The sequence below is a fragment of the Protobothrops mucrosquamatus genome, unplaced genomic scaffold (assembly GCF_001527695.2).
Source record: "Protobothrops mucrosquamatus isolate PMUCROS unplaced genomic scaffold, P.Mucros_1.0 scaffold4369, whole genome shotgun sequence".
NCBI lineage: Eukaryota > Metazoa > Chordata > Lepidosauria > Squamata > Viperidae > Protobothrops > Protobothrops mucrosquamatus.
The window spans coordinates 116,654-139,058 of NW_015390283.1; the positions used below are offsets into that span (position 1 = coordinate 116,654).

The following is a 22,405-nucleotide window of genomic DNA, read 5'->3' on the forward strand; positions in this document are numbered from 1 at the left end:
TAGCTTAGAACTCCATAGGGCAGTCATGGCAAACCTTTTAGAGACCCAGTGCCCAAACTGCAATCCCCCACTTATTTATCACCGGGTGCCGGGTGGGCGTGGCCACGCTGGTCATGGTAGACTGGGTGGGCGGGGCCAGGGAGGCAGGGGCCAGTCCCTCGCCATCTCCGGGGAATGGCACACATGCCCACAGAGAGGGCTCTGAGTGCCACGTCTGGCACGTGTGCCATAGGTTCGCCACCACTGCCATAGGGGCTTGGAATGGATGTGGCTGGGCTTGACGAAGAGTGAACTTTCACTCTTCTGTTCAAAAAGCAAAAGGGTAGGAACTTGCTATGCTGAAGGAGGCAAAATATATCTGAAATCTGTTCCCTGATGATTAAACCGTAACACCCACACCAAGATATTTGCATTGCTATTCCATAAGATGCCATGAGTCTATGGACTTGTTGGAATAAAAACTGTATGTGATTTTTATCCCAACAAAGACTCATGGCATCTTATGGAATAGCAATGCAAGCATTCACAGTATATCACAAAACTATGCAATTAGACTGAAGCACGGATTCCTAGTATTTAAAAGAAACTGACAGCTTGATGGAGCAACAGGACAATGACTATATATTATGACATGGGTGGGCAATTCTTTTTTTGTCAGGTTCATAGTAGGTAGGACAATGAAGTCACGATATTATGTAAATTGGAGGAGCTTTGATTTTACAGCTATTTTTTGCATTTATAATTATTGTTTAAAAGAAGCTACTAAGGTATATGAAATCCATCCAATTATTTACACATCTTATTTTTCATTTAAAAATAGTAGGAAACCGTATCGGATATTTTCTAAACTTCCTGACAGTGAGGACAATTAACCAGTGGAACAGCTTGTCTCCAGAAATCGTGGGCGCTCCATCATTGGAGATTTTTAAGAAGAGGCTAGACAGTCACTTGTCTGAGATGGTATAGGTTCTCCTGCTTGAGTAGGGGGCTGGACTAGAAGACCTCCAAGGTCCCTTCCAGCTCTATTCTATTTTATTCATGGAAATCCATCAATATACATTTGAAGCTGCTAAGAACTGCACAAAGGGTGCTTAGAGGCCACAGTGCAGTTCACAATTGGTTAACACTTGTCTTTTAGGAAGTCCAACTACTTTCAGTTCCTGTGGCAAATGCTTAGTTAGCTGCTCTGTAATATTAGCAGAATATATTTAAGTCTGAGAGCAATCATTGTCCTAGGGATGCAGTCTGTCTACAGTTTCTCAGTTCATGATATGCAGCACACTGACTGTGAGAACTAGGGTGCTAAAGTATTACTATGTGCATATATAGTATTTCCTGTGACAAAACAAGATAGCCCCATCTTTAGCAGCTGCTTCCCAGCTTCAGACATCATGTGAGTATTTTTTATGGGTATTGTAAATATTATCAGCTAAAGCTTGCAGTCAAGGGTGGAAAGAAAATTGGTTTAACCTTTCCCACACTGTATATTCTCTATTGAATTCTCTATTTTACTAGACTGAACCCACTTGTCAGAATGTCAACCTTGCAAGGTGCATTCAGTTTAAATAAATCAGGATCTAGTGCTAACTATCAGTTACTTAAATAATTCATTCTTCAAAAAAGGGAATAAAAATCAAAACAATAAAAAGCCTGATTATTCTAGTTATGTTCTGCTAAATCACAAATCTGAAATATATTTCTAGAATTCCCAAAGATAAAGACAAGTTCTTACGTGCTGAACTCTTGGAAACATTTACAAATATAGGATTGGCGAAAAACACAAGTTGCCTGACTATATACAACAAATCAGTCATTCTTCCACTATGGAAAATAATAATGAATTCTTCACTCTGCATTTTTGCTACCTCTTGCTCTGAATCCTACTTAAGTTCACAATGCTCCCAAATAACAAATCAATTTAGCAGTACAGTCATTCTGTAACAGAGCCCCAAATATCTATTAAATAGACGATGGCATCATTGCATTGATTTACATTAGCTGTTTAATAACATCATTACCCAAATGATAAAATGTGCACCTTTTGCAGTATAGCATCACCACATAAGTGACTCAACCCCATTTCCTGATCAGCTGACCTTCAGAGGCCTTGGCTTTTAGTTGCTGTTGCTAAACACAGTGTTAGCTATATAAAGCCTCCTTTAATCACAGATGAAAGAGCCAACCTGGTGTCTATTACCGAGACCTCTCAAAAATATGCCCAGCTGGGTTTTGGGTGTGATATCAGCTCTTTCTTAAGGGGTGCTGCTCCACAAGTTACTGGAGATGAGACCCTGTTTTTGAAGTTGGGCTATAGCAGTGGTGGCGAACCTATGGCACGGGTGCCAGAAGCGGCACTCAGAGCCCTCTCTGTGGGCACACGTGCCGTTGCCCCAGACATGCCTCGCCCGTGATCCCCTCTTCTCCAGCAGTCCCCCTGAAGGAGACTCGCCCTCTAGCATGGCCCACATGGAGCAGTGCAGCTAAGGACATGGTAGCCAGGCAGCATAGACAAGACTCTGCCCTCACACCCCATCATGCAGTTGATGCTGCAGGGCATGGGCAGAGGGTGTGGCCACCATAGCGCTGCTCGGCTGCCTGGGCGATCTGCGGCGGGCCCTGGAGGCGGTGAGTGGTCCTGTAGGCGGGCAGGCGGGGATGGGGGGGTAGAGCGGGGGCAGGCAGGGGTGGAGCGGAGCGGGGCCAGTTTTTGGGCACTCGGTCTCTAAAAGGTTCGCCATCACTGGGCTATAGGAATCTTTTGGGACTGTTGCTATTGTACCAGCCTCTCAGCTGCATAGCAAAGTCCTTGCCTGAGCTTCTTGACTTTGTTTCAGGGTTGGCAGTGCAGTTCCCCAGGTTTGTGGTCCTGGGGACTTCAATCTGCTTTCCCTGGGGACAGCTCTGAGGTAACATAGGAGTCTGTGGTCACCATGATGGGGTCTATCCCTAGTATGGGTCTATCCCAGATCATCCAGAGCCCAACCAGGGACAGTGGTCACACCCTGGTTTCTCATCAGAGCAGCAGCAATATGATCTGGATTTGGGGGAAATCTGTGTCTCACATGTCATGGTCAGATCTTGCCCTGGTAGTAATCAGATCCTCTGGCACTGCCCCCTGGCAAAGGGAGACTGGATGTATTCGATTGGTCCACTCACAGTGACTGATGAACCCAGATGGGTTCCAGAGCTGGGCTTATTCCTGATGGTTTGCCTGAACCTCGGTCATTGTGTGGAACCGGAGGGCAGCTGAGGCTCTGGATCAGATCACAGTCATTCAGCCTCTCCTCTCTCATTGGTCCGATTAATCTGCATGGTTTACAGAAAAGCTTAGAGCAGTGGTTCTCAACCTGTGGGTCGGGACCCCATTTGGGGTCGATCGACCATTTCATGGGGGTCGCCAAGCAAGGCTGTCCGCCATTTTTTTGTCCGCCATTTTTTCCCCTTTTCCGGCGGGTGCCTTACCTCCCTTGGGCTGGGCCAGCTTGTGGTCGGCCTGCTCCATCTCTGCCGCTTGCCAGCTACGCCTCGGCCGGCGCAGGGGGCGAAACCACGCATGTGCGGCGCTCCCAGGCAGGGAAAGTCCTCGACTTACGACCGGTTGAGTAGTCCTTGACTTACGACCGGTTTAGTCCTTGACTTACGACCGGTTTAGTCCTCGACTTACGACCGGTTGGGGTCGCAGCATTAAAAAGGTTGAGAACCACTGGCTTAGAGTAATGAAACAGGTCCTGTTATATGGCGTTCTACAGGGTTCAGCATTCTCTCCACTCCTATTTAACATCTTCATGAAACCGCTGGGTGAGATCATTCATCGCCGTGGAATATGGTATCATCACCTTGTTGTACGTTGTCCAGAGTAATTTGTCCATAAAATGGGTGGTCATATAAGTATAATAACCCTTCTGCTTAAATGGCCACCTCTATTAATGAGTTTATGCAAACTTTGGGTACAGTTGCAATAGACATTATAGTGAAAAGTCAAATCGTTTGATCTGTGTTTCTTATTCTATATTCCTTCTAGGAGTTCAAAATAGAATACAGAGAATTATAGGATTATATCATGGCCGATGATACATTGTTAATATTCTACTGTTTTGCTCAAAGCTGGAAAACAGCTATGCTGTGTGATATATGTTACTAAAACATAATAAACGAACCTCAATTATAGCAATACTGTTGAAGTAAACAAAGCTGGTTGTAACCATGTTGTGGATAACTGCTAAATTCAACTAGCTCATATCACAGTTTGCACACTAACCATAGTTGTAAAAACACATTCATTGCCACAACACAAATAAGTCCAACAGCAGTGGAAATCAAAGACTAATCCCGGATTATAAATTTACTGTTTCCGGTGGAATATAATTCCATCCAAAACAAGCTTCATTTCATTCCCAAAGTTCAGGGTTTTTTTCTTAATGGCCGTTCCCTTTTTGTCTGGATTTTGTTCATCTTGTACTTTCTTATACGGTAAGCTGGTTTGGTGTAGTAGTTAAGGCACCAGGCTAGAAACCGGAGTTCTAGTCTCATTTTAGGCATGAAGCCAATCTGGTGACCTTGGACCATCCACTCTCTCTCAGCCCTAGGAAGCAAGCAATGGCAAACTACTTCTGAAATCTTGCCAAGAAAACTGCAGGAAACTGCCTAGGCATTTGCCAAGAAAAAGACTGACTCAAAGGCATACACTCTCTCTCTCATGAAGCCTACTATCCAGATCAGACAATGACTCAAAGGTAGAGATTTTTTTTCTTGAAATTAGAATTAAAAGGAACAACAAAGCCAGGTATTATCACTATACTTATGGCACCAAGTTCAAACTCTGCATGATCTTCCCTAGTAAGTTCATGAAGCAAAGAAGCACAGAAGATAAGCATAGAAGATAAGAACCCTGACAGCTATCCTAGGCCAATGTTAGATGTCAAGTTTTCCCAAAGCATCACATTCTGGGTATGACAAAAATGACTGTAACCACCACAAAGCAGTATCCACAAGATCAAATCTGACCTGAAAATACAAAAGGATATCCCATTTCGTGGTATTGAAAACCACTGAGAGATGCAGGAGAACTAGTAAAGGCTACAAATCCTGCATTTAGTTTTAAATAAAAGGACATCCACCAAAGTAACTCAAGCAACCTCAGTATCACACCCAGTTCAAACTTCAATTGAAATGTGTCCAGAAAATCAGTGTCAGGCAGGTGCATATTGAGCTGTGGTGCTACCATTTTCTTAACCAATGTCTCCAAGGGTCAAATATTAAATAGTCTTCTGGGTCAAAAGAAGGCTTAATAACGTTTTTAAAACAGCCTTCTTAAGGCATACAGGAGCACATCCTATATTTCAGGAGGCACCAATCACTCAAGCAAGAGGCATATAGAAAACAAGAAAAGATTATTAAAATAAAGGCATCTGGAATAAAACAAGTTTTTATTTAGCTTACATTCAACATTATTTGACATTCTATTTGACCCTTTATATAAATCAAAGACTCATTAAACCATCACTAGTGTTGGATGGTTACTATAGTTAACTGACAGATATATATTCACAAATATATACCCGTGTTTCCCCCAAAATAAGACCAGGTCTTATTTTTATTTTTTTTCCTCCAAAGAGGCACCAGGTCTCATTTTGGGGGGATGTGTTACTCACCTCCGGCACCGACAGCCTCGCCTATCAGGTCCACTTCGTCTGGGACCGAAGGAGGAGCTTCATTCAGCAGCTGCATTCTGGCCTGCATTTTGCAGTCAGGACTTTCTGGAAGGCCTATGCAGCCGAGTACTGAGCAATGGATCGAATCTATAGCTCAGTCCTCGGCTGCAGAGGTCTTGCAGAACCGAGCTATAGACTGAATCCATAAATCGGTTCTCGGCTGCACAGGCCTTCCGGAAAGGCCTGTGACTGAGAAATGCAGGCCTGACTGAAGAAGATGCCGCAGAAGAAGTGGGCCGAGGATGAAAGACCTGGCTGCAAGGTAAGTGGGTGCAGGGTGCGTGGGGCAGATCCACACCCCTACCCCCACCCTAGCTCAATTTTTAAGTGTGTGCCTCACCCCAAAACTAGGGCTTATTTTAAGGGTTGGGCTTATATTAGGCCCACCCCCCAAAATCAAGCTAGGCTTATTTTCGGGGTAGGCCTTACTTTCGGAGAAACACGGTATTATTTTACAGTCAGATATAGCCCAAATATAGTCAAGATAGGAAAATATAGACATATATGTTTTCTATCTGTAGTAAGAAAGTTAGAATATCACCACTAGAATACAATTACAATGACTACTGGGACATACTCAGGATATACACCACATATAGTGTATATACTCTGTAAAAATAGAGACCCTCAGCTCGCGTAAAGCCTTATGTTGCACATGGGGGCATGTTATAATGTAACATCTGTATCTGTCTGCTCAGAGAGCTTAAGAGACAGTAGACTGAATACATCATTCCGATAGATTCGGCTAGAATACAGCAGTAACCACAGGAGACTATGGTGGTGTCTATATGAAGCAGTCTCCAAATATAGCACAATATAATATTTGTAAAAAGATCACTAACTCATCACTTTTTCTTTTTTTCTGGATCATTCCAATTACTGAAATTAATGCATTAGCTCTGGTTCCTTCAGCCACAGAATATCCCCAGCTACACAGTAATAATAAAATGTGCATTTATTTATTTACATAAACCTACCTACTGCCCTGTGCCTAAAAGTTGCAATATAAAAGAACTCCACCCCAATCATATTGGGATATGGTTGTACACTACCCAGAGTCACTTCGTGGGCAATATAAACGCCATGTAAACATATTACATAAATATTCAATCCTCCCCAAATAACAATTGGCAAGTAAGTGCATTTATTCCAGAAGAAATATATCAGCTCTCAGTTTCATAAGAAATTAGCATGAAGGAGTATTTTTCCAGATCCAACCCTGAGAAATGCTGTAAAAGATGGCCCAAGATGGTCCAAACTGACCTGTATTTTTTTTAAAAAAAAATCATATTGAGCATTTTGCACTGTACCTTGAATTCCCTTGTGAATAGACAGCACCCTGCAGCAGGGGATATAGTGAAGAGATCCTACATCTCTGACTAATTTGAAGAAGTTTAGTCTTCTATCTGCAAAATGTCTGTCTTACATTCAATACTCTGACACAGTTACATGTTACTCTAATTTGTCCCAGGGGTGCTCACTTGGTGTTTTCACTTCAAAGATGCCAAGCACTGCTGGTCTCCCCTTAAAACAAATGCATTTTTCCCTTGGGATCCCGTGGCTCCTGCCACACTGGCCTAACAAAAGAGACATCTTCTTCTTTAAGAGTTGCTTGACAAGTACTGCTTGAATGCCCCACATGCTCCAAATCACATTTTCTGTTTCAAATCCAGCTCACTACAACACAGCACTCCTTCATGCTCTACTATGGCCTTTAAAGTCCAAAAAGCTCAAGACAGCATAAAGAAGTTTTCTTCGCAGACAAAGATTAGGAGTGGACAGCTTTCACAAGGTCATCAAAATGAGTTTCCATGGTTAGCCACTAAACTGTCTGTATGATGGTAAAAGTACATCCTCTTTTTTTTCTTATCTATTACTTTCCCCATCATTATAGACTTCACAAGGTAAGATGTTAACACACAATGTCCAAAGTATTATAATTTGTGACTGGTTATTTGTGTCTCCAGTGAGATCTCTGAATAGATTTGTTCTATGATCAATTTTTTGGTCTGGGGTTTGGGTTTGTTATTTTTGTTTTTTGGCAATCTATGGTATATTCATGAATTTTCTCCAATACAAAAATTCAGAAGTGCTAATATTCTTTCTATTCTGTTTCTTGAAGTCCATGTTTTGCTTCCATAAAGTGTTCCAAGGAAAAAATATTGCCTGCATGATTCTGATATTTGTAGGCGTAAACATATCATATCTGAATATCTTTTCCAAGGCCTTCATTGCTACTCTACCAAGTACAAATCTGTGGTGTTATTTTTTGATTGTTGGTTTCTTCACTATTCATAGCTTTTGTCTTTTAGGACCAACTGTCTACTATTTCAATATCATTGTTCATTCTAAAGTCAGTTGCTGTACATGTTGTCATTAATTTGGTTTATATTTAATCTTAGGACATTTTTTTCACTGTTCCTAGACTTGCATTACTAGAGCTTGCAGTTAATTTGTATTTTCAGCTTCCAGGGCAATGTCATTAGCATAGTGCAAGATATTTTAATTTAAAAACCCTGTTTATCTTCTTCCAATCCATCTTCCCTCAATATATATTGGGCATATAGATTGAATAAATAAGGGGAGCGTATATAGCCTTAATCTTGAGTCAGCCTGATTCACCATGTTCCATTTTAACTCTGACTTCTTGACCTGCAAACTGATTTCAGATGAGGACGATGAGATGTGTTATGATTGCTACTTTTCTAAGCACATTCCACAATTTGATGTGCTTTTAAATATGCCAAATACTTGATATATAAAAGGGGAAACATTCATTTTTTGCTGACTCATTTTAAAATTGATAGCTACAACTGATAGCTACATATAGATTGTGGTATTTTTAATATATTGGCATGCATATGAAAACGTTGATACACTTCAAATTTGCAAAATTAGGGGAAATTATACATCTTCACAATCTGGACATCATGCATCATAAAGGGATTCTGGAATGTTTGCGTAATCATATTTTAACACAGCTATGCCTGCAACATATGTAAATGCTTGCAAAAACTGTCATCAGGCATTACTGCTCTTGTTCCTGATAATCTTCATGTCCTGATTTAATTAGTTCAGTAGCTGCAAATGACATATAATGATGCATAAGAGGCCCCTACGCCCCTAAAAAAATAGGTTAGTATAATTTATTTTGCTGACGGCTCAGCTATCAACATACCAATGCATAAATAAGATTTTAAATTAAGCAAGCACAAAACAAAGCATAGCTGCCAATACATGTGCTGTTCATGGCACTGATGAGTCATGTCATTTGACCAACAAAGACTAAGCACACCAAAATTGGTGTTCAGCAGTCTTGAAAGTTTTGCCACATAAACATCGTGTACTTCATAAAAGCCTGCATGCATCAATCGTTTTCAATAGTGTATCTCTAATTAGCAAATACGTTTTGACTGAAAGTCATCTGACTGTGCCCTACAGTTGTCTTGCTGTTCTTAAAGCTATTTTTTTCCCTTTCTTCATACTCTTGACTTACAAGTAATGTAAAGTGAAACTCTCATAAAAGGGAACATGTTCTATTTCTTCCTACTTATATTTATATTAATCATTCTGAGCCTGGACAACAACTTTACAGGTACTGAGAGAATATACTTAAGGACATATTCCTCTCAAAGAAGGCAGCTGCTGAGTTATGAAAACATTCACCTTGAAAGGTTTTTATTTAAACTTTGATGGCACAATGTACAATTATATCTGTAGAAGGAAACATTTTGACCATAAATTTTCAAACTCACGTCTATAATCAAAAAGACTAAAATATATTTAACTGAAACCTGATCCCTCTAATGCAGCATTCTGATTCATACAAGGAGCTACGAGGGTATATCAACAAGTTTTAAAAACAAAACCAGGAGAGCAAAAGTTCTGCTTTGCTACTGCTCTTTGGTAACTAGCAATACCGTCTGTTTCAGGAAGCAACATATAACCATATAACCATCAAGAGTAGTAATCAGAAAATCACCAATTCTCTGTTAATAAGCTGATAGAAATATCATGCGCTGCATGTTATCCATATTTACTCAGTAAAATATGCTTATTAAAATCATATTGGTTTAAAATTAAATAGCAGAGGTTTTTTTTTTAATTTACTGGCCAACAAATAAAAGATTGAACAAATGAATTATCAGAATTATTAGAATACTCCCAAGCCTGTTACAAATCAGTAAACCATTAAAACCCAGCAGTGGTTTTGAGGATTTCAGCTACAATTTATATATAACAGTTTCACTCTCCCAATAACTATCTTGTAAGGCAACAGTCCGCAACCTTTGCAGGTTCGTGGCCAGGCTGGGGGGGGGGGGGGAGAGAAAGAACCACTCATGCACGAGAGAAGCCTTTGGGGCGCAGTTTTGCACTTCTTCAGTCTTTTCTGCACCAAAAGCTTTGCAAAGGGACTGAAGGCCTGAAGCAGCACAAAATCGCTCCCCTGAAGCCTTTTGGCCATTTGCAAAAGCTTTTGGCACAGAGAAGAGAACCCTTTAGGATTGCAATTTCATGCTCCTTCAGATTCACTGAGCTGTCCGACGCTCCATAAGCAGATCAGGTGTCCTGCGCAGGCAGCCTCAGTGAGTCAGCAAAGCTGAGCAGGGCATGCTCATCCCACTCAGCCTCTGTTCTCATCGCTCCACATTTGGAGCATCAGGAGCAGGTGGCTTGGAGGTCCAGCAGACGGGAACAGGGCAGCCTGAGCAGCAGGCCTGTGTGCACGCATGTGCACACGCAGCTCCATTCACACAAGAGAAAAGAGAAGCCTTTGGGGTGCTGCTCGTGTGAGTGGAACGGCGTGTGAGTGCTGGCCCACCACTCCTGTGGCCAGGTTCTGAATAGGCTGGGCTCTTCAATATCAGTCCCAAACTACATCATTTAAATTTTTTTAATCAAAGAACTATTAATTATTCTGATGACCAGCCTTAACAAAGTCTACCCTTGCAAATCAGAAATTCTGAGTGCTACTCAGCCCACACTATAGTTTACCATATCTGAATGGAATAGAGTAAAGCACACTGGAACACAGAAAGAAGTAGATTATTTGGACTCCTGACAGTCTAGATCAAGGGTAGGCAACCTTGGCTCTTTTATGACTCGTGGACTTCAACTCCCAGAATTCCTGCTGGCTCAGGAATTCTGGGAGCTGAAGTCCACGAGTCATAAAAGAGCCAAGGTTGCCTACCCCTGGTCTAGATCAATGGTGGCGAACCTATGGCACGGGTGCCAGAGGCGGCACTCAGAGCCCTTTCTGTGGGCATGTGCACCGTCGCCCCAGTCCTAGGCCTTCAGCTGGGTTTTATAAAACCTTTTCACTTTAGGCCCCCGCTGCCGTGTGCAAAAAAAAAAAAAAAAAAAGGTTCCATCAATCAGTCAATTTCAACTTCTCGCGGGGAAAAAAGAAGATCTTGCAAAGTTGGAATTGATTGATTGAACTTTTTAGTCCCACCCAGTCTGCCATTACCACCGCAGCCATGCCCACCCAATGGGCCACACCCACCCAATTGGCCGCACCCAGCTACACTCACCCGGCACCCAACGATGCATAAGTGGGTTTTGGATTGCAGTTTGGGTACTCTGTCTCTAAAAGGTTTGCCATCACTGGTCTAGATTCAGGCCCAGACAGAGGTCAAATACTGAACGGGTTGATTTTACATAACCTATGGCAGCATTTGAATATGGGTAGCATAATGTTAGGGGGCAAAGGATCAGGATCATACATTAAGTTGCAGTTCAGAAGATGTATTGGTCAAGAATCTAATTACGTAAAGTTCAATACTAAATTGGCGCCAAATAAGGGTCACAGAATTCAAGAGGGCCTGGACTTAGAACATTTGTGAGAACATAATGATTTTAAGCTGATGATGCACTTAATCCACTCCCAGCTCTAGTTCCTCTTCTCCTACACATAGCCCTTAAAAGGTAGATCTCTCAGTGGCCTTTAATAACATCAACTGCAATATCTTCCTCTGTTGTCTGGGAAGGAAACCATTCTGCTCCATTAGTTCCCAAGCAGCTAATTTCAGGAGCTTATGAAAGAAAGGTTCAGCATTCGGGTATCCCTATACAGGGTGCTCCAGGGTTTGATTCTCTCTCAACCCCTTTTGCTTAAGATCCACACAAAGCATAAGTCAGTTAGCTTATTGTCCAAACTGGCGGAATATATAATCAAAGTTAAAATAATGGAGCATGTAGAATAGCAACCTTGTTGAAGGAGAGTTAGCATGACTTCTACGGTGGTAGGTTCCGCTTAAGTTCTTTGAAAGTGTCAAAAACATACAGATGGAGGTAATCCTATTGATACCTGAATTTCAAAAAGCTTTTGACGAAGTTTCTCTTTGAAGACCTGAGAAATTGGAATAATCATGGGATTACAGATGTGGTCCTCCAATAGACTGGTAACTTGGTTGAGCAACGAAAAATAAAGAGAAGGAATAAGTGGGCATTTACACAAATGAAAGTAAGAAATGGGATCTTCTGTCTACTTCTAGCCAGTAAATTAGGAAAAGTTTCAGATGAAACAAAATTATTTAATATGTTGATAAGGGTATTTTTAAGATCATTTGTTTTATCCTTCAAATATCTACAGAGTATCGTTGAGGTTCTCTTCTACCTAGATATCTGGCAGGATAGGACACTGAAACAAGCATTCTTTATAGGAGATAAGGATAGCTTTTTCCTTCATCACCTTCTGGACATTTATTAAAACTATAGGTAGGTCCTCACTTAACAATGGCGAGACTGAAATATCCATCACTAAGCATAAAGTGCAATGTTACAAAACCATGCTGCTTAGTGATGGCAGTTCTGATATTTCCAGCAGTCCCCAATTACCATCACCATAATTAAACAAATCACCATAGGACATCAAATGAGGATCTCATTGTGGCTGTGACTGTCAACTTCCTGCTATCTTGTCCATTGACTTTCCTTGTCAGGGAAGGTTCCAAATCACAATCACATGAGCACAGAAAACTGCAATGCTTGGAAATGTGTACCAGTTGCTGAACGCCCAGATCACAATTGCATAACACTTAACAATTGCAACAGCCAGAACTGAGAGGACCAGTCACTCTTGTACGACTCATTCAGCGCAGTTGTATATTTAAAAGACTGCTGAATGAAAGGTCATTAACTGAGGACCACCTGTATTTGAACTGAACAGCCTTCAGGGAATAATACTGTTGTCTTAGTGAGATCAGGCCTGATCTATTGTTTATTACTTCATTGGTATTTATTATGTATAAGTAGTTGGTTCGTCACTTAGAATCAACTGCAACTGAAGCAACAAAAGCCAAGTATCTTTTGCATATACTTTCTATTGGGATGTCTTCTTTGTTTTTCATTATGTTTTTCTGTTTTATGACTATCGCATTGTAAATTACCATTAAATATTCAGACTAGGTGGAAAATAGGTAATATGACTTGTAGCATGTATTACAAGGATGCTTGGATGCTCCCAGTGCTCATTTGAATGAAAATGAGGTGCTCATTTGCTAAATGAACACGGCATGTTTAACAGTATAATGGTTGTCTACTGTTTTGTTTCCAGTACAAATCAAAGGGCTGCTTTAAAGCACTTCATCAGGGGTCCCCAACCCCCAGTCTGTGGACCAGTACCGGGCCGCAGCATGCCAGCAACCGGGCCACACAAACAAGCAAAGCTGCATCCGCGAGATGCAGGCAGCACACAAAACCACACACCCTCCAGTCTGCGGAAAAACCTCCCTCCATGGAACCGGTCCCTGATGCCCAAAAGGTTGGGGGCCACTGCACTACATGGTTTGGTACCTACAAAACCAACTATCTCACCCAGATTCATCCTACCACGTGAAATCTTTAAATATCAACTATGCTAAAGATCAGAATCACACAAGCCATGTATTTCCTGTGATACTTTATGGAAGCAAAAGTTGGTCTTTAAACAGAATAGGAAGAATATTGACACCTTTGAACACTGAATTTGGAAAAGACTCCTGAATATACTGTTGACAGCCAAAAAAGAAAACTGATGAATGCATTAGATCAGGGAGTCCCGACCTAGGGGTGCGAGACAATATTCCAGGGGGTGTGAAAACTTGGGTTTTCAAAATTATAGTGTAAATGCATAATTAATTGCCGTTATTTTGAATTTTTGTAAGGGGTGTGAGAATATATCAGAAGTGTTCTAGGAGTGTGGGGTACAGAAAAGGTTGGGAACTGCTGCATTAGGTGAACATCCAGCTCTCTGGAAAAGGCTCTAATGCTGGGAAAGGTAGAAGGATAGAGAAGAAGATGACCAACAACTAAATGAGTGGATTGAGTTACAATGGCAATCAATGCACATTGAGAGACCTGAAAGAATAAGATAAGATTGACATGGAGAAAATCTATGTGGTTGCTAGGAGTCTAAAACGATTTGGCTCATAATCAGTCATCAATCAGTGCTAAAGGTTCCCACCGCCTGGAGATAGCGGCAGTGAAATCTTGACACACCTTCCCAGTGGCTTTCCTTTCCCATCCCCCAACACCTTATCACCTGAGATATGGAATGCCTCCACCTTCTAGTCTCTAAAATGTTTCACACAGAATGAATAGATGCACTGATGCATCTATGGGCTGACTTAATTAGGCTAGATCAATAGTGGTTTTAAACACTGTGTTCTGTTTTGCAAACCACCTTTAGGAAGTGAATGCTCTATATAATTGTATAAATAAACTGACATCATTCTTTCTATGAAAGTAGTATATATGACTAAAAACAGGTACATTAATTTTTAGGCCTAGAGAAACATTTTTCATCAGCTTGCACAAGGAAATTCAAGTTCTCTCTTTAGATAAACCAGAAACATTTCCCCTCATCACCCCTCCCTCTATTGCCAATATGCTACACAAATCAACATAGTGGCATCTGGATAGATTGAATTGTTTTAATGGGAGGGGTTGCCATTGCCTTAACCGATTGCTTTATTTGCAAGCAAATACTTTAACTGAAATGCAGCTGTAATTTCCTTTTTCACTTGTGATATACTTGTCTATATATTCCTACAAAAAGTCATTTCATTATTTTTTCACATTCCTTTTCCTATTCAGAGCTGCAATATGTTTGTGTTTTGCATAAGTCATTTGAAGGCTTTTAACAAAGATCACAAGAAAGGTTTAGCAAAGGTCACGGCTAAACCTTCATACATCAAAATCAGCCATGGAAGGTGTCCACTAGCTTTAACCCCAGTAGCCATAAATTAGCAAAACAGCATCTGTGACCATGTCAGCAGCCACTAAAAACCAGAAATATTCTTCTATAAGATTAGAAGAAGAGCAGATACAACTCTGCAACCTTTCCTTTAATACATTAAGTGGAGTGGCATGGCTTTGCTTTGTAACAGATGATTTCAGCTTTGTTAAGTATTCTGAATTCAGATGGGCTGGGTATTCTTTTGTAGTAAATCCAGTTTTGTAACATCATATTTCATGAGTAATGCTACTATTATATCCGCTTGTAAAATAAATCATGATCCAGTTTGACTGATGACTGCAAAAGAAACCACACTGTACATAAGGTTTGCAGTACAGGTAGTCCTCAGCTTAAAACCACAATGTAGCCCAAAATTTCCACTGCTAAGCCAGACAGTTGCTAAGAAAATTTTGAGCCATCTTACAACCTTTCTTGCCGCAGCTGTTAAGTGAATCACTGCAGTTGTTAAGTTAATAACAACAGTTAAGTGAATCTGGCTTCCCAATTGACTCTGCTTGTCAGAAGGTCACAAAAGGTAAATCGCATGATCCCGGGACGCTGCAACCGTCATAAATACATGCCAACTTCCAAGCATTTGAAATTTGATCGTAAGTGTGAAAAATGGGTCATAAGTCATTTTTTTCAGTGCCGTTGTAACTTCAAACTGTCACTTAATGAATGGTTGTAAGTCTAGGATATGGGTAGACAACCTTGGGTCTTTAATGACTTGTGGACTTCAACTCCCAGAATTCCTGAGCGAGCCAGAATTCTGGGAGTTGAAGTCCACGAGTCAAAAGAGCCAAGGTTGCTTACTCTAGTCTAGGACTACCTGTATTACCATTAATACAAGTGAAATTGTTCCAGAGGTCCTTGCTACAATGAAGTCTTCACATAAATACAAATATACCTTTTCTAATGCCATATACAATTCATAATGCTATCCTATACCTTATTGCCCGAAAGAAAAGGCATATAAAATCACAGTCATTTCAATCCCAAATGAAAGAGAGAAAAAAATGAAAGCATTACCTAGCTTTCTAGTCATTATGTTCACTTTAGTTTTTAAACAAAACTTGCAACACAAGTATTATGAGGAAGTAATAAGGTAAAACATTAAATACATGTCAATTCCAATCTAAGAAAGAATTCTTAGTATCTTTTAACATGTAATAAATATTAAAAGGGTATAAGAACAAAATAAGCCACAGAGACCTGAGCCTACGATTTGGCAAATTATGAGCTAAATTATTAATTTAAACGTGTCTTTGAAGAGATAGTGTTTTAACAATGGAAGACCAATACAAAAGTAAAGCAGGTTTGTAATACCATCTAAAACAATGTAGCATTTACCATATGGCATATAAGATATGGTCCAAAGGACAACAATGCCACTACGCCAGGGGTCCCCAACCCCCGGTCTGTGGACCAGTACCGGGCCGCGGAATGCCAGCAACTGGTCCGCACAAACAAACAAAGCCCCTTCTGCGGGATGCAGGCAGCACACAAAACCACGTACCCTTCGGTCCACGGAAAAACCTCTCTCCATGGAACCAGTCCCTGGTGCCCAAAGGGTTGGGGACCTCTGCACTACGCTGTAACCAAACCGAGTTATAAATGCATAACTCACTTGTTAAACTAGATACATTGGTTATTCTCAACATGTTTCTGGACACCATTCAAAATATTGGTCATGACCTAAATAAACTAATTGTTATTTGGGACTCTTATGAGCTTAGTTGACTCCTGGAAGAGAGCATTATATAAATTAAGAAATAAGTTCATCATTAAAGCTAATCAATGGACTTGTGAAGATACATTTTAATAGCTTTTTACTTAACTGAAAAATAAGAAACAATAACCTAATAGGGCTCTGTAACTGGGGTTTAAAAAATCAATATCACCATTACATGACAGCCAAGAATTAGGGCTTTTTATATGCTGTTATCTTGTGGTTATCTGTATTTTTTATGCTGAGATTTGATAGTCCAACACTACACAAATTGAATTAACAAATAACTATCCATCACTTATAATGAATTCTATTTCTGCTTTAAGAACTTAAGTTTAATTTTTTTATATACTTTCCACACAGAATTCTGTATGTCAACTTGTTTTATGTTATTCAATTTTAGGCTAATAAACTATTTTTATTGAATTAATATGAAAAGTTCCTTTTCATAAAACAAAAATTATGTTATCAATAGCAACTCAGTTGATAAAAAAAATCTAATAATTTGATTCATCAATAAAAACAAAATTTTATTTCATCTATACAAACACAGTCACATGTGCCAAGTTAAACATAGCTGACAATTCATCTGAAAGGTTACAAGAGGTTACAAAGAGGGCATGTTTACTTTGAATATTATTTTGAAAGGAAGCTAACACAGACAGTCTTCTCTCAAAAATAATTGGAGTAAGAAACTAGCATAAATCATTGCTGATATGGTATTTTGGCTTCACCATTATAATTCAATAACTACCTCACTTAAACATATTTGGTTTGTAATCTTCAAAAAAGTAATACAATTAGCAAAGAACCAGATATTCAGGATCATGTTTTATTAGTTTAATTTTGCTATATTTTAACTCAAGTATTTTGCTACAACTTTTGGTAAAGATCTCTAATAAAACAATACCAAAGCAAAAAATTGTCATTTCATATTACTGTTAGTGATATTGTTGGTAATATTTTTTGTTATTTTATCTATTATGAGTTTTGTCCCATGAACATCTTATTTATTGTACTTTATACTGCATTATGAACGACCATCAATATTGTAGAAATGGAGAGCATACCAATTTAATAAATAATAATAGCAATACATTTAGCACTTGAGTGCTGATCATAGAAATATATTCCATGAACATTTGTCCAATTTTCCTGTTATTTTCTTCTGCCTAGGCAAGTGGGCTGACTTTGGCCTTGTGCAGTTTATTTCTCCTCTTTTATCATCCAAAGAAGTCATCAATATATTTTAAATTTAAAGAAGGAATTAATTTTAGAATATAAGTTATATGTGGTTGCACACCCAAACTCTTTTGAATTTTTAGCAATGTCTATGCCCAAAGCACCATGTCTAAACATAGTTCCCAATACAGTTCATCACCTCAAGAAAAAATAAAGATTATATGGGAATTGGGGGGAGAGAATTTGTCTATTTTCTTCATCAATTTCTCAAGAAACCTGCAATGATTTGGATTAGTTGGATTAGTTAAGCTTTAAATCCCAACTCTAATCTATACTCATCCAAATAAAATTCAAGACCTAAATTAAAAGAGTGAATCAAATAGAGTAGGATCTTCAAACACCTACTTAACAACCTATAGATATGAGCTACATTCTTCCTCAAAATAAAATGATTTTTTGCTGCCAGAGAACCCATCAAGGACCTTTCAAACAATGATCAAGAATATATCTTAGGATCCTATCTTACCTATACTAGACTACGGCTTTTCTACATGTGTCAACCAACTTAAAAAGAACATGTCAATATGCTCATCTCCTAAATATAACAGTCACGAATGAAGGCAAATATATGTCTCTCAGGATAATGTTTCAGGATTCAATCTGGGTCGGTCACCAGGACCAGAGATTTGTCTTCCGAGCTTTCGGACTTGTGCTACAACCCATCTTCAGGGAACTTCTCTCTAGCAGGAACTTCTCTGAAGATGAGCTCCAGCACAAGTCTGAAAACTCAGAAGACAAAACCTCTGGTCCTGCTGACCGACCCAGATTGGATCCTAGAACATTAATCCACAAAAAAACAGAGGATATCTTCATTTAAATACCCCCTGAGGAAGGCACCTGAAAATCTTGTCAGAATTAGGGTTGTATCTATTATTCTTTTAAAAAATGCAATATTTATATCAATGAATTTTAAGATTAAAATTGCTTCAATTGCTTGCTTCAATCTCAGATAATATACTTATATATTTTGCTTGTAAGAGTGGTAACTCATTTAAATATATTTACAAATGCCTCTCACTGAAGTTCAGGGAAGATTAAACGGTATTCACTACAAAGTATAGTTTGGTTTGTAAAGTACCTTGCTTATTCTTTTTTTTAATACACATTATTGATACAAATGTAATAAAAGCCAAGCAGGATCCATTTCTAAGTTTCATAAACAAAAATAGAAAATATTTACATACAAAGTTTATTACATTGAGGAGGATTGTAAAGAAGAAGTACTTAGCATGTGACGATGCTGTAGTGTTATCATACTGGAAGCTATAAAACTATAACTGCGAATTATAATATTACAAATACAAAAACTGTAAATTACATTACAAATACCTTATATATACCAAAATGATGATTCTAGACTAGAGCAACAGTGAGCTATACTGTTACCATGCAACTTGGCTACACATATTTTGTTTGTTCTGTTAAACTAAGACATTTAAAAAAACACTAACAAAGACTTTGAGCTAATTTCAGCATGCATAATCAAGTCCACAGCTAAATTAAAGAGGCATGTACCATTGCAAAAGCGTTTCTTAATCTATCCTAACCAGTTTCCATCAGCAGTTGACCCCACCCTCCTATTGTTGATGCTTTAAATAAGAGGACACTTTGTTCTATCATATGACTATCATGGATGTTACTCACCAACTCTTATCTTTCCAAACCCCCTCAGTCTTTATTAAGTATGCTCTAAAAACAAACTCAAAACAGCATACTCCAGTATCAAAGCAATAGATATAAAGCACCGTTCTAAGAAGCTGTAGGGATGAAAGCCTGTTAAACTATAACATACTTTCCAACTGTAATTTTTGCTACAAAGTATCTCTGAGAAAGATTCATATTCCCAAAACCAAACCATACCAAAGGATTTCTATTTGCATCTAAAATTGCAACTTACAAAAAACTTTTTTTGAGAGTTATACCACTGAACTGAGAATTACTTCTAAATATACATCTTAAGTGTGCAGAGCTAATAGTTTTAATACAGTCTGAGCAGAAAATTAGCACTGAGGTAAAATGAAGACGACGACAAAGAAAAATATCTGTTATGTTACAGAATACCTTGCCTCTGAGAAGATTGCTAGTTCCACAAGAGGTAGCCTCAGTTCTCACTTAAGAAAGCAAGACTACAGGCAGTGGTTAAAAGGTACAATAAATGTTGTATGTTTGTAGCCAACTTTTGGTAGATGAATGAGCCATCTATATGTTTCCTAGAAAAGCTCAGACACACGTCGGCATTCCAGGACAGTCCTGAGTTCTCTGATTGTGCCCGCAATATCCTGTTCGACATAATAAGGCCATTCTCTACCTATAAGTGATCTTGCATTAAGTGTCAAATCTAAACCTTGGGTCCAATTTCTTCAAAAGAGGGACAGGCAGACAAACCTAGTTCCAAAGCCAGGCTGAGCGCAATAAAGCCTAACCCTTTGTCTCACCACCCTGGGAATCTCTACCCTTCACTAAGATGATTTCTTTTGGGGTTGTTGCCACACCCACAAAAGGCTCTCCGGATGACAACAGCTACAAGGACGGGAGGGGTATTCAGAGCAGCTCCTGACCTTGCTCATCCCAAGGAGCGCTTACTACGCAGGAAGCGCCGGTCCAGCCAGCCAAGATACCAATCTGGTCTTCTCACGAGCGGTTGAGTAAGAACCATTGGGTAAAACATCCTCAGCCCCACCCATGCCCCAGACTCAGTCCCTACAGGCAGCAGCATCCCCACGCCACGAAGCTTTCACCTGCACCAAACCAGGGGGCCGGATATCTACTATATAACTCAACGCTGCCCAGAAAAGAAAAGCATCGTGCAATGGGGATATAGACTCGGGATCTGGAGGATGGGGTGGGTGGGGGGGGGGTCGATCTTTTTTCTTTGCAGGCAATTTTCGTACGTGACACTATCACAAACCACCATCGTAAGGCAGCATTTCAGCCAGACACTTGCAGACCAAATGCTTGCACCCCTCCCAGGCTTCGCGGACACGTTCTCCTGCCGTGGCACCTTTTTTTTTTAAAGGGGGGGGGGGGAAAGGATCAGCCGGTTTTTTGGTCCCCGCTGGATTCCCGGGCAAGCGGCGAACCAGCCCAGGGGGCAAACCCCTTCTCTTCCCCTCCCCAACTCCGGCCGGGCAGAAGAGGCGGGGCGGGGCCGCTTCCCAAGCCTCTCACCGCGATGACGTTGACGAAGGTGGTCTTGCCCGAGTACTGCAGCCCGACCAGCGTCAGCTCCATCTCTTCCTTCCAGAAGAGCGACCGGAACCAATCCAGCAGCCGAGACAACAAGGCCAGCATGGTGGCAGTGACAGCAGCCCAGCCGCGTCTCTACCCGCCTCTCCGTCTCTCCCTGCGTCCGCCTCGCCTGTCTCGGTCCGCTTCGCCTCCGTCACCACGACACCGACTCCGGCGGCTGCAGCTGTTCCCCTCTGGCTCCTGGCGTCGTGGTCATATGACGGCTTGGCGTGCCGTAGGAGAAGAACGGCCCCGTCCCTCCGGCTTCCTCGGGGATGGCCTCACAGCGGCCTCTGCCGGCAGCGGGATNCAGAAAACAAATTAAATCAACTGAATATGGACACAGGAATATACTGTGGCAATAGAAGCAGCAAAGCATTTCTTCTACATTCTTACTGCCTCTGCAGACTATCATCCAGCAACCTTTGTGGGAGTTACCTCATGCTACTTTGGGAAAGACAGGAGTGAATATTGCTCATTGGGCCACTGTGACATATCTCTACAATTCTTTACAGAACATATTTGCTCAGAGATGGGGAATCTTGCAAAATAACTCAAATAATGCCTTGTGACTCAAAGCAACATTCTTTTGATCTTGTAGCAATCGAGGAACTAGATAGGTTTATCTATGATATGAGCTATACCATCTATAGGCTGGAGCCATTAATCCATCTATTGTCTTTAAATAGAGCAGAACAGAACAGAATAGAATAATATAGTTGGAAGGGACCTTATAGGTCAGTGGTGGCGAACCTTTTAGAGACCAAGTGCCCAAACTGCAATCCAAAACCCAATTATCCCTTGAGGAGCACCCGGAGGCTCCAGCTAGTTCAAAATGCGGCCGCGCGGGCGGTGTTGGGAGGGACTCGTCGCTCCCACGTCACGCCGCTTTTGCGCGAGCTGCATTGGCTGCCGGTAGCCTTCCGGGTGCGCTTCAAGGTGTTGACTATTATCTTTAAAGCGCTCCATGGCATCGGACCTGGTTACCTTCAAGACCGCCTCCTGCCACAGACTACCCCCCACCGACCTGTACGCTCTCACAGAGTGGGTCTCCTCAGGGTGCCGTCAGCCGGACAGTGCCGGCTGGCGACCCCAAGGGGGAGGGCCTTCTCTGTGGGAGCTCCCACCCTCTGGAACGAACTGCCCCCAGAGATCAGGGTGATCCCTGATCTCCCTTCCTTCTGCCGCGCCCTCAAGACGTGGTTGTTCCAGCTAGCGGGACTGGCCTAAGGGATTTTAAAGGGGTTTTAATTACTTTTAATTTGACATATTTAA

At 40.7% G+C, this 22,405-nt stretch overlaps 1 protein-coding gene across 1 annotated transcript in view; it reads right to left on the reverse strand.

The window, feature by feature from the left end:
• The window catches only part of ARL8B (ADP ribosylation factor like GTPase 8B), a 32,939-nt gene extending 11,622 nt beyond the window's left edge, over positions 1 to 21,317 (reverse strand). The window contains exon 1 of the mRNA XM_015828275.1: positions 21,071 to 21,317. Coding sequence (XP_015683761.1) covers positions 21,071 to 21,193 — 123 coding nt within the window. The 5' untranslated portion in view covers positions 21,194 to 21,317. The remainder of the gene's footprint in view (positions 1 to 21,070) is intronic.
• Positions 21,318 to 22,405: the final 1,088 nt, after the last annotated feature.